At 44.5% G+C, this 13,125-nt stretch overlaps 1 protein-coding gene across 4 annotated transcripts in view; it reads right to left on the bottom strand.

Moving 5' to 3' along the window:
* Nucleotides 1–13,125, bottom strand: part of HEG1 (heart development protein with EGF like domains 1) — a 57,494-nt gene that overhangs the window by 7,694 nt on the left and 36,675 nt on the right. For all 4 annotated transcript variants that reach the window (XM_062607058.1, XM_062607060.1, XM_062607057.1 and 1 more), the window contains 8 exons: nt 13,026–13,120; nt 11,655–11,713; nt 11,013–11,173; nt 8,530–8,664; nt 3,176–3,218; nt 3,032–3,069; nt 2,341–2,428; nt 727–901 (listed from right to left, as the gene is read on the bottom strand). In XM_062607058.1, the coding sequence (XP_062463042.1) occupies nt 727–901; nt 2,341–2,428; nt 3,032–3,069; nt 3,176–3,218; nt 8,530–8,664; nt 11,013–11,173; nt 11,655–11,713; nt 13,026–13,120 (794 nt within the window). The remainder of the gene's footprint in view (nt 1–726; nt 902–2,340; nt 2,429–3,031; nt 3,070–3,175; nt 3,219–8,529; nt 8,665–11,012; nt 11,174–11,654; nt 11,714–13,025; nt 13,121–13,125) is intronic.

Genomic DNA, 13,125 nt, shown 5'->3' with positions numbered 1-13,125 from the left:
GAAGGAGAAATATTTCCATTTAGGCTGTGAAATCCAGTAAACTTGCTTACTGGAAAACTTAAAATACAAGCCATTAAAAAAAGTATTGCTTGCTGCTTTCTGCTCTGGAAAGCAGAAGTCCAGAATGTGTGACTTATGTGAAATTCTGCAACCTTCACTCACATGAGCAACCCACACACACCTTAAGTACTTCCAGTATGTTGCTGCAGATTAGTGACAGATGATATAAAAGCATCACAGCTCTGAATACAGACATTAGCAGATGGTACCAACTATGACAGCAGGTCTTGTGCTTGTGATTTTCTGTGCCCTACACAGCCTATTACTCCTCCACTACTTCTTTCCTGCCACTTCAGAGCTTGAAGGGACACTCCTTAAACCCCCTTTCTGCTCCAGGAAATTGCCTGTACACTGAAGAAAGGAAAAGTGGAAGAAAAGAGGGGTCCTCAGTGACCAGCATCTGCCCATATTGGGATGAAGTCCCCCAGGCAGAGGTCTCAACTTTTCAGCATCATCAGTGAGGGCAGATGTGAAAAAACTACCCACAAGGATACCTAGCAGTCTGCCCAAAACCTTTAACTGTCCTTCTTTAGGACTGGGTTTTTGGGGCATCTACCAAAATGCTCCTAGACATTTCCCTAGCACTCTTCCTAATGACATCTCATCAGGAATGTGTCTTTGCTGTGTCAGGGACAAAGAGTTAATAGTTAAGCTATGGTTTAATACCGAATAATATACATCTGTCATCTGCAACAGGTTCTTGGTGCTCCCATTCTCCTGCATCTCGATGGTCTCTCTGCCCCACTCCTGTGCCCGGGGATTCTTCGGATATTCAGCATATGGTGACATCTGGAAATCCCCACTCTTGAAAATGAGTTTACTTATGTCATTTTTATTCTTCCTGTTTATAAAAGAATGAAGGAAAATGAAAACATACAACTTATCCTGCTATCTTGCATGCTTCTCTGACATGATCTCAGAAGACTTACTTCTGTAATAAACCTTGACTGGGAACAAAGATCACTTCAGAAGGGCTGTAGTCCAATCCTCTGTTCCAAGGCAAAATTAGATATGAGGTCAGATTGTGCTACTGAGGGCATTATCAGGTGGGATTTGAAATTTCCAAGGATAGGGATGGCATATCCTCTCTGAGCAAGTTGTTCCACTGCTTCACTGTCCTCTTGGTGAAAAAGTTTTCCCCTGCATTCAGTCTGAACCTCTCCTGATCCCGCTTATGCCTGCTGTCTATTATAAATGTGGGTGTCCACCTGAGTCAATAAAAAAGTAATGGAAATCTAGGAAGAAAGAAAAACATATGGACGCTCCCATGGTCTTCAAGTCTCCAAGTGCTCACGTATAGCACTTCTAGGCACTATGTCACTATGTCAACTCCTTAGAAGGAAAACCTAAATGGGGCTGGCCTGAATGACACCAAATGCCCCTAACATGATTACCATGTATGAGTGGACTTTGGCGACATTTCCAGTTCAAATTAGAGTACCCTCCAGGAAGTCACATAACCTGCCAAAGGCCAAGACTCATGAGAAGATCAATCCATCCCTGCAGAGATCTGGCCATCACACCCTCCCGGCTGGTCACCCCGGCTCAAAATACAAGGGAACTAGCATATACCACTGTGCCAACCAATTTACTGCCACATCTGTGTTACTGATAAACCCAGTTGATAACTTTAATCAGAGAGCTTTGAAATCCTAGATTTGGGGGCTGAAATGAGAGGGAGAGGGTGTTACTGCAAGGAAGCCCTTTTCATGATATATAAATCATGAAGCGGAGCTTCCTTGACAGGCTTCTAGTCTGAATCTTGCTTCCAGTCCGAATCTACCTGCTGGTATGGGAGCTGCATGTGTACATGCATGTGTGTGTTTGAGAAGGAGACACACAGAGTAAGAGCACATGCAGGACTTGTCCATAAAGGAAAATGAAAACAGCCTTAAATACACTCAAATACCACTTCAGCAATGGCCAGTAATCGCTACTGTTGACTAACTTCTCTTTTCTACTTAGCTTGCATTTTTGGAGACTTATTGCTGCCTTACAGCTCTGAGGGGGAAGGACTCTTTTGAATCTCCATCCTTAGACAATGTGACTGTCAGGCACATGCTTAAGAGACACAGAGTTCAATTTTTTTTAGCCTGGTTGGTGGAAAACAGAAATATATGTCCCAAATGAAAGCACAGTGCAATACTTCAGTATCTGATTAATCCACTTGCTTAGCTATCCTGTGTTTTGGTCCATCAGGGTTCATGTGTAGAGCATTAAGTGTGGCGTGACCCACTGAGAAGATGCCATGGAGGAGCTGGGGCTTCTGGTGGTACCTACCGGCAGCAGGTGACGATAAGTGCTACGCCCATGATAAGCAGAAGTCCACCTCCTGCAGCTGCAATCACCACAGTGATAAGCTGATATGCTGCAGACAAGAAAGACAGAGACTCACTTAGAAACGGCAAGGTAGCTGTAAATTCTACTGTAAACATGTCCACAGTCCTCATGCAAAGGGACTAACTATTTATTTCCCATCTTTCCTCCCTCTGTAAGCAATATTGCCTTAAATTTCTGAGTGAAATGGATGGAGTTGGGATCTCCTGCTAAAGGGAAAACAAGGTCATGTTTCCCCAGAGGACAGATTACCTTTACTAATAAGTCAGAATAATTTAAATGATATTTCATGGATTAACCTCTGAATACCTTGTTTCAAGAGGGGGGTTGGACCAGATGACCTTTGAAGGTCCCTTCCAGCCCAAACTATTCTATGATACTAAGAGTGCCCTCTATACATGATATCATGACAGAGTATCCAGAGAAAAGGACATCTTCCTTTAGAAGATAACACTGACAACTTTGACAAAGAAGGTCAACAAAATAATTCTCAGCAGAAAATGAAGAAACAAAAAAACCTGACAAGACTATTCTGTACCTATTGCATTTTAGACACAGTCATCTGCAATTACTTGCCTCAAATCTCCCATTTCTGACACTGTAGAAATTAAAAGAAACAAAATTTGGTACTTACGGTTTCCACAGTTGAATCCACCTAAGCCAAATGGGCAGCTGGTAACAGAACACAACATGGAGTTTCAGTGGTTTAGTTGTGACAACAGGTCACCAAAACAATATTCAAAAGACGTGGACTAGGAGGAGAGAACAGTCACCATACCTCACACAGGTCTCATTTTCCAGCTTATATCCATCTTCACAGGCTAAAAACACAGAAAAGAGAAGGGCCATGAGCACCACGTAGTGGTGCACGGAAGGCATTTCCCATCGGCGCTTCCCGCGGCAGCCTCATCCCGGTCAACCCTGAGACTGACATGCCGGTCTGCGCTGCTGGCACAGAAGGAACGCCATGCACTCTGACGTGATGCAATATTTGCTCTGGTTTAGGCGAAACACCGTGCACTTAAATTCACCTCCCGCTGGCTTTGACAGGACCATTTCAGGACTTCCTGGCAGAGCTAGCCCAGAGCCTGGCTCAGGGTAGGCGGCAGGTAACCTAATGCCCAGCGCAACCCCTTCTTGCCCAAATGGAAACCCATGCACACTTGTACTGTTTCCCACAAAAGAGCAGTGTAAAATATCTGCAAGTTCCTCCAGTTTTTGTTTTGAAAGCTAGTTTGAACAGTGTTATTTTAGAACTGATGTGCGTTATTAATTAAATTTAAATGTTAGTATTGCAACAAAATGTTACACAGACACAGTTAGGATAACCTGAAGCGATATGTTTTGCTTCATGCCACCTTTTTTCCTGTTGTTCAAATTTGCAGCTAAATCAAATTTTGAAACGTAATATTTTACGATAGAATGGAAATAAAATGTACTAGGCCTAAATAAGCCAGAAAACTGCTATGTACAAAATATTAGCAAAAAACCTAAAACCATCATTTTGAAATAAAATCATTTCTGTGCTTACAGACAGCTATCTCATCACCTGAATTATGCAAGAAAATTATGCTACCCTTCTGATGAACACTAAATGTGATTATAACATTGGACATACATTTATAAGGGCTCCTGCAGATCTGCTGCCTTTCACGGAGGCAGTGGTCACTCAAAGACCTGAGTAGGAATGACACAGACAGAGTCGTTTTGGGTAGAGGGACAAGGCAGGGCTAGGACATGCAGCAGCCCTTGGGGTCTGCAAGACATCACCCAAGCATCTGGGAAAGCCCAGATTGTTAACTGAAAACAAAAATGCTCATGGACTCCCCCCCCACTATAAGCTTAAAACTGGCGAGGTGGCACCTCCCAACACTACCTTCCCTCTGCCCTGCTCTCTAACTATAGGGAAAACCCAAAGCCAAAAGCTCAGCCACCCCAGCAAGTGTGAGGAAATCTGCGGGGAGAAGAGGGGCCTTCCAGCAGAGGTCTCAACTAAGCGGCAAAGCCCTCACCTCCTCCGCTGCTGCTCTCAAATACACACCAAATGCCTTTTCGCCTCTGTCACAGCCAGCAGCTGTATTTTCAGAAACACTTGACACAGACAGGGAGGAAGGAAGGAATAAAAGAAGGACAAACGTGCAACACTGTCCATTAGGATGGGCTGTTGTACCATAGTAAACCGAGAGAGCACTAGTGTACTGGCTGGATTCAGAAGTTTATGGTTCTTCCAGCACCAATAACAAGTGATATTGATGCCAGCAGGGAGCAATGCAACTGTGAACTCCCCTCATAATACAGGTCACAGAACTTCCCTAAATTTAATTCCAGTTTCAAATCAAATAGTTGAACTGGAGCTACATTTTGGAGAACCATCCAAGATTGATTCTAATATTTTCAGTTACAGACAATCAACCATAACCCTGGGTCAGATGCTCATGAAGTTAATTTCCCCAGTCATGAAAAACATTCACCTTCTTTCTGGTCTGAATTATACCAGTGTCAAATTCCAGCTTTTGGATGTTTACTTGCTAGATTGGAAAAGGTTACATGATCACATTTCTCCTCCTCACCGTCGAATCACTACTTTAATACAGCCAAGTACACAGAGATCTCTGACTCTCCCTAGTTATTGCAGCTTTTCTCTGAACGCTCCCAGGTTTTCTTGGACCCTTTTGATCACTGATTCCCAGAAATAGATGTCACAAGCCCAGGGATAACAGAACTTCCCCTCTTCTGCCTGTCTGTGCCCCCTAAATGCACCCAGAGACCATATTAACCTTACAAGCCAGAACTGGGGACCTCTTCTTTACCCACCAGGCCTCCTTCACAGCTTTGCCCCAGTCTCTACTTTCCAGGCGACACAACCCAGTGTGCCTGGCACTCTGCTCATGGTTGCCTTGCCTTGCTTGCAGTCATGCTGAAATACTGTTTGCCTGCACACCATCTAAGTGTCTTGTGTCACTCATGGTGTGTGGACTCAGATGAGTGATGAATTCACATCAAGAATATTACTGCTCTAGGCCCAGGCTTTGTATGGCAACTGGCATCAACAATGATGAGGGATTGCTGTCAATGGCAGCTGGTCTTGCACTCCTTTCTCTGCCCTATATATCCCCACTACTCTTCCACTAACTCTTGCACTCCATATATTCCCCCAGAGCTGGGGATGGGGAGGCTAAGGCTCTTTGTATAGCCCCCTGCTGCATCTCATCATGATACTTTTTGCACTGGATTTATTTTTCTCTCTTTAAGATAGTTTCTTTGAAATCAAGGAAGAGTTAAGAGCCTCAGCCAACAGACAACTAGGACAAAGGTAGTAAATCCCAAAGGGTCTTTGCCTAGCTCATTCATAATATGGAGGTATTAGAAAATGAGACTGGAAGTGTTGCTCCTTTCACTTGCTAACAAAAGAAAACCAAAACCATTATGGATCAAATGTTTTACCAAAGCAAGCCACAAGATCAGGCAATAAGGAGATCTACAGTAAAGGGGAGGGAAGAATCACCTCAACAGCTCAGTGGAGTTGCCTTCCCCAGTGAGCGCAGCAGTTGCATGTTCCCCAGCCCCAGCCTGTTGCTTGCACATTGGAGAGACCTGGAGGAGCCTGCAGGTAGATAATGGAGCCCAACCTAATCTCTCCTGCTCAGTAACATGTGTGGGACACATACAACTCAAGCAGTCTCAAAGCTGGAGTTGTGCCTTGGGCAAGCACAGCCCTGGGACCCCATGGGCACACAGCTCCAGGCCAGGAGGCTATAGGGGCAATAAAGAGGAAAAGCAAGATCCTGAACATGCATATCTCTGTCTTACTTAAATGCTTATTGCTTATATCTCTTCCTCTCCTCAACCCTGCCTTTTCCTGACACTTTGCTTTCTCCTCTGGCATCTTTCCTGCTCCTTTGAACATGCTCCCAGGAGAGCTCACACTGTCACGCTCGCTCAGCAAGCTTTTAAACATGAGCAGGGAATGGAGGAAAGGTTTAAGTGTCAGGGGCCAAGCAAAGCTATTAGGTTGTGCTTTTTTTTTCTGGATTCCATCGCCTTTGCCTTCCTGAAAGAGACTTGGGTGTCTCTTTGGAAACCTGCTTTGCTGCTCCTTGTTTCACTTCAGTAACACTCACGCTATTAAAAATAGCATGCTGTTGAAAAGATGGCACACTGGGTTTGTTGCTCTGTTTCTAAAACAGCCCTGAAGATACCAGGAAGGCTGAAAATCATCAACGAGCCAGAGGCAGACGAACTGCACACAAAGAGGTACCACGACCAACATGTAGCTCAGAGGCACAATTTTTCCTTGGTCCAGGAGGTGGTTTTTCAAGCATGTCCCAGGGGACAGCCACTGCAAGGCAGAGCAGAACAATCCCCGAAGGTCAAGGTGGCTGATCCTCCATGTCCCAGCCCCTCTCCCAGCCACACTCTCCTTCCCACGGGTGAGACCGGACAGGGCAGCACAATAGCCATTTCCCTCTTTGCAAATACTATAATTGGAGTTACTGTGCCACATTTTCATGACCCACAATGAGGGTCGGATGCTCAGGAGACCTCAGTTCCTGTTTAGTCACTAAGAGGGCAGAGATTTTCAAAGAAGCCTGCATATTGTATGCTATGTTTATCAGAAAATAGACCTAAATACCAAATGAGTGCTATAGCTTGGCTTTTGAAAAAGCCTTTAAAAATCCCAAACCACCTGGTTTACCCAGATAGGAACAAAGTGATGCTGTAAATCTGGTAACTTGCCAGAGCATGGCATGATGCAGTCGGTGCTACCCTCGCTCTGCTGCAGCCTAAATTCCGCATCAACCCTGTCCCTCAGACACTCTCAAGCTAGTCAATAAGATGTTTCTTACTGACAGCGCTGACCTGAAGGTGGAACTGAGGCCTCGCTATATGTAGGTAGGGATATTTTCATATTTTGCACAACAAAAAATACCTGTAAGTAGGAAGTAACCACATGTTATAAGACGTTAGATCTCTTACCCCTCTGCAACCATCGCATCTGAGTGCCTCACAGCCTTTCAGATATTTATCTTCACAACACTCCTTGACAAGAGACACGGACAGGAAAAATGGAGTAATTTGCCCTTGGGTTCCCACTGTAAATGATGGAGCTAGAATTGAGCAAAGCCTCCCAGATTTCAGCTCGGCTCCCCACTCACTGAGTAAGCCCTTCTCTGCCTCTCAGGGTTCAATGGAGATGGTCAGTGTTTCCTAATAGAAATCCTTCTCCCAACATACAAGATGAAGGGAGGGAATTAAAACACGAAAGAGAAAGATTTTGGCTAGAGCCATAGGGCAAAGGAAGGTCACCATGGCCTGGAACCTATCTCTGTGATGTCCATACCAGAGCCTGCAGTCCATGAGTTATTTCCAGGCACATTTTTCTCACTCTCTGATCAGATTTGGAATCAATAAAGCATCTCCTTCTATTTCAACAGCAACCCAGCAGAAACTGCCAGAAGCAATATATAATCACTACTGCAATTCTTATTGATATGTCATCAGAAAATTGCATTTCTTAAGAAGACCTGCAATAACTGCTGGAACTAGGGATGGACACCCTGATCCTACAGAAGTCATTCTGACCATCAGCACATAGACAAAGACCTTGTTTAAAATACAGCAAAACTAGATTTCATTATCTGAAGAGCAGCTAAATAATAATATAGTACTTAAGCTTAAAATTTCTATTAGGAGCCCACCTGAAAAATAAATCAATAACTTTCAGGTACTTATTTTAAAAATATTGATGATGTCTTAATATAGGCTTTTGAGTTCAAAGCACTTCTACTAAGTTCGCTGAGAGTTCAGACAAAATCAAAACAACCAGAGGCACACGTCATCTCTGCTCTGTGCCACTGAACTGAAGCCCAAAGCAGTCAGGCCCCTTTCTCCCTCTTCTCAATCACTGTGATTCACAGCATGCTCTAGAAAGAGATAATATTATTCCTAGAGAGAGACTGTATCTTCAGTGTCTGCTGAAAAGTCCCCTAACTAAATAAAAGAAACTTGAGCTGCTAATATTTACTCACAATATTGAGCTTCTTGCCTTCATAGTGGCACAAACACACTCATTTCTACTGGAACAAAAAGTTTAAGCAAAATTCAGGCAAAACGCGCTGTAGAGAGCCATACCTCTGCAGGAGTGGTCCATCTTGTTGTATTTGAAGTACCCACTTTTGCACTGGCAGAGCGCAACTCCATCAAAGTCAGTGCATTCAGAAGTTTCCTTGTCACATTCAGGGTCTTTCTGCTTGCACAAGCTGCCAACTGTCAGGAGGAGGTAGCCAACATCAGTGCAGTTCTCTCTAAACCCACCATTACATGCATGTGCTTTCCTGGCATCACATTCAGCTCATGTGTTGCTTTAATCTCCTTTCTTTTTTTTCTTTTAAGTAGTATTTTTTACACTAGGAGACAGTCAACATGACTGTGCCACCTTTTCTTGCATATCTACCATCATTTGTAAGGGCCAATAGAAGGAGAGAATAATAAATGTTTCAGCTTGGAGGCAGAAGGGGAAATGAAAAAGAAAAATTTGGTTTGGCTCAAGCTGAAACACATTCACCCCTGAGATAGTTCAACAAATCATTTTTTAAGCTTATAGCAAGCAAAACATTTTGCTAAGCCCAAAGCAATTTTTTTTTTCCATTTCAATCTTAAGCACTAGATTTTTTTCATTTTTCAAACAAAGAATTTGTCCTTTCATTTACATTACTTCAAAGTAGTGTTTTACTTCAGAAAGTCAGACTTACTTCAGAAAGTCAGATTTGTTACAACAAGCATTCAGCAAAACTGTGGGTAAATGATGAAAACTGTGTCACCAAATTTACATTTTTTACTGGGAGGTCAGACTAAATGGAATGAAGAAACAAAAAAAATATTCATGAGAAATAGGATTTTATGGAATACACGTCACTCATTTGGCACTCACCTTTTATGAACCTCTCCCTGCTAGATCCATCATATTTTTTTTTTTATCTGACGTCTTTTCTTGTAAGCACTTACACAAGTACATAATTCGTTCCTTATTTTGCTTATTTCCAGTTAAAAGTAGACTTTAGCAGAAGCATTGTAATCAGAGGAATGGCTAGATACAGTCTGAGAGAATCTACCAAAATAATTCAGGTAATTCAGTCCTTGGTGGAGTGCGGCTTTAAAGCACAGCCTGTTAAAAGCGCATGCTAAATTTCTCATCTTTGTGTTTATTTTGCCAAAACAATCTGTGGGGTTTCCCACTACACCCAGGCTGAGTGGTGCTGCTCTTTATCCACAAAGCCTCAAACCCTGAAGTCACAGAGCTCCATGAACAGAAGTTCTGTTGCAGTAGCCTGCCTTTCAAGGGTGCTCATTCCCTGCATCCTGCTGGTACCTCTCGCAGCTAAATCTCCTCTATCGCTCCCTCAGAAAGCAAGGACCAGGAGGTACAGGGCACAGGGCCAGCACCAACAATGGGGTCCACCTAGAGAAGGTCCTGCACAACACTCACAGAATCATAGAATTAACTAGGTTGGAAAAGACCTTTAAGATCAAGTCCAACTGTTACCCTCAGACTGCTGAGTCCACCACTAAACCGTGTCACTGAGGGCCTCATCTACATGTTATTTGAACACTTACAGAGATGGTGATTCCACTACTTCCCTGGGCAGCCTGTTCCAATGCCTGACTACCCTTTCTATAAAGAAATATTTCCTAATATCCAATTTAAACCTCTCCTGAAGCAGCTTGAGGCCATTACCTCTTGTTACTTGGGAGAAGACCAGCCACCTCCTCTCTCCATCCTCCTTTCAGGTAGTTGAGGAGAGTGACAAGGTTCCCCCGGAGCCTTCTCTTCTCCAGTCTAAATGACCCCAGTTCCCTCAGACATTCCTCATAAGACTTGTGCTCCAGACCCTTCACCAAGTTTGTTTCCCTTCTTTGGACCCGCTCCAGCAACTCATTATCAATCCCATAGTGTGGAGCCCAGAACTGAACACAGTATTCGAGATGCAGCCCCACCAGTCCTGGGTACAGGGAGATTATGACTTCCCTAGTCCTGTTGGCCACACTGTGACAACACTGATGTGTTTCTCAAGTTCTCTGTGCTACATCCACATTCCTCTTTGGCAGGTAAGGATTTGGTAACAGAAATCAAAAGCTCTTAATTGTGAGTCATTTTTAGACAGGGCATCACTGAAACTGGGCAGTCAGGAGAGCAGAGTTCCCCATATAGCCTCCAGTGGTTTCAATCAACTTCACTGAGAGGGTTTGTCTCTTGGCTTTCACAATGTTTCCCTGCCTCCCAGCTGCACCGGTGGAATTAAGACTTACGGTTTTTTGATCTGGCTGGGGCCCAGTGTCACATCCAAAAGATGAAAGGCTGCCCTACAATGCCTTCTAATCCCGTGTTGTGTGATGTTTTCACAGAGGAACAGATTTCTCACACATGTGGCAAAGATAAGGCTCAATATCTGCATCCCTTTCATACCGAGAGTCTCTTAAGATGACTCCCATTTAAATAAGATAAAAAAGATTCAGGGGGGGTTTTCCAAATGCCAAAATCTTTCTCTTTGTTATAGAAGAAGCCAAATAAAACACCCCTTTCCCCTCCCACCACAGTCCCTCCAGATGCTATTTACCTCTGTGGAGCGGCTTCAGGCTGGAGATGAACTGGCAGGCTTCAGTGGGGGATTTGCAAGCTCGAATGTAGCTTTTCACACTGCTAACAACGTCATAAAGAGTCACATTGGATGCTAAAGAGAATGTGGATTGCACTGAAACATGCACAAAATTCGTCTCCCTAACAGAAAACAAAACAAAACAGCCCTGAGTACCACAGGTCAGTCTGATGTCATTGTTAGCACCTTATACATAGGACTCTTATTAATGCATATTATACATAGGCATAAAGCAAGCGATGCTTATCACAGACAAATACTGCATACATACTGGAACAGTCATGCATTGTAACAGACCTCAGAAACAGCACAAACTTACATACAGAGAGGTTAATTTGGGGCTGGAAGGGGTGCTGGTAGCTAATTTTGAAACCATCCATAAATCCCTCCTGGGCAGCTCACAGGCCCATCCCCAGGCCCCTCAGTCCAGGAGGGGATACCAGGAAAGCCACACAAGATGATCAAGCATTCCCCATGCACTGACTACTGTCAGGTCAGATTACATCGAGCCCAACACCCACTCAGAATGGGGAATGTGGATCTCAAGTTGAACATCCTAAATGCTTAGGTTTCTCATTCTTCCCCCAGTAGCCTTAGCCTTACCTGGTTGCCTTAACTGTGGAGTGATGGTACCCTGGTAAGCCGGACAGTGATGCATCAAGCTGCAAAGAAGGAGAGAGCAGCTATTAGTGGCCATGGGGGTGAGGAGGGATTCAGCCCCGTGGGACACAGCACAGGATAGTCCTTCTGGGTCACCAATACCACCCCCTGCATTCACCAGAGCTGTCTGCTGAGGCCAAGGGGGCTCTGAGCATCCCAGCACTTCATCTGCTCAATAAGAAAAAAGTGTCATCCTGTTGCCAGCAAGGGATGGCTGAAGTCACCATTATGCCGTCTTGGACAGGAACAAAGGCTTGGGGATTTCAACATGAGCATCTGCCTGGAGCCCCACTATGCAATGACCACAAAGTGGGGCTTCTGAGGATGAGCCAGAAGCTAGTGGGAAGAGAGCCTTGTGCGAGGCCAAGATCCAAGTGGCACCCTCAGAGCCTGCACATCTTCCAAGGAGCCTCCTTCCCCTTGGATCCATGTGGCCATTTGTTTTCACTCCCCAGCACAAGCCAGGCAGGCAGCATCAAGGCAACTCACTCCATCTCCCCCCTACTTTTGTGGGATCTCCAAATCACCTACTCCAAAAAAAGTTGGGATGAATTGCAGCCAACCCAGCAACTGCTAACAGGTCAAATTCATGCATGCAATGATCTGGCTAAGAAAACGCACAGAGATGTACCTATCCCCAGCCCAGGGTTCTTTTTGGAGCAACTGATGGCACAGCATATGGGGAACTAATAGCTCACCCACCACTTGCTCCTAACTGACTGAAAGCCACATGGCTGTGATAGCACGGCTGGGAGCTCTACAAAGAGGAAGGTATATTTGGGTGGGTGCTGCTGTTGAGTTTCATCTCATGGGGTTTGACTTAAAAGCAAGGTGTCACCAGCTGCAGTCCAACCTGCCCCAGTACCTGTAAGATATACTGATGAACAATGAAACCCAGAGTTACTGTTTTAATGTTTGACCTTAGAAGAGCACTAATGCCCTTTCAGGGTTTGGAGAAGGCAATGCAGCCAGCGGGCACTAGGAGAGAATGTAGGCTACAGAAGCATGAACCCAGCCACATCACTTCACAAAAAGGGCTGCAGGATTTTCTGGGCAGATATGTTGTCTTAAGCCCCATAGCAGTCAGATCTCTCTGCTGCTGTCTTGACAGCCAGGGCAGAGAAGGGGAGAGAAGCATGATGCAGTTTAAAAGCATGCATCTTGCCAATCCTACTAGCTCCAGACCAGGATGGCTCGATGATTAAAAAGGCTAAATCCACACTAGAGAGTCTCATGGCTACCCATGACAAATGTAAAAGGAGCAAAGGGGACCTGTCTCATCAGCATTGCCGAAGTCCTGACAATGACACTCACCATCGCCAGGATCTCACCCTCAACGTGGAGGAGCTCTGCATACTTTCCATGGGTAATATTAAGTTTCAGGGGCACCTGGCCAATAAATATTCTTACTAAA

The sequence above is a fragment of the Pezoporus occidentalis genome, unplaced genomic scaffold (assembly GCF_034315485.1).
Source record: "Pezoporus occidentalis ecotype Australia unplaced genomic scaffold, CSIRO_AGI_Poc_V1 ctg12, whole genome shotgun sequence".
NCBI lineage: Eukaryota > Metazoa > Chordata > Aves > Psittaciformes > Psittacidae > Pezoporus > Pezoporus occidentalis.
The sequence above is the reverse complement of the archived record's forward strand: the minus strand, read 5'-3'. Positions and strand labels throughout refer to the sequence as shown.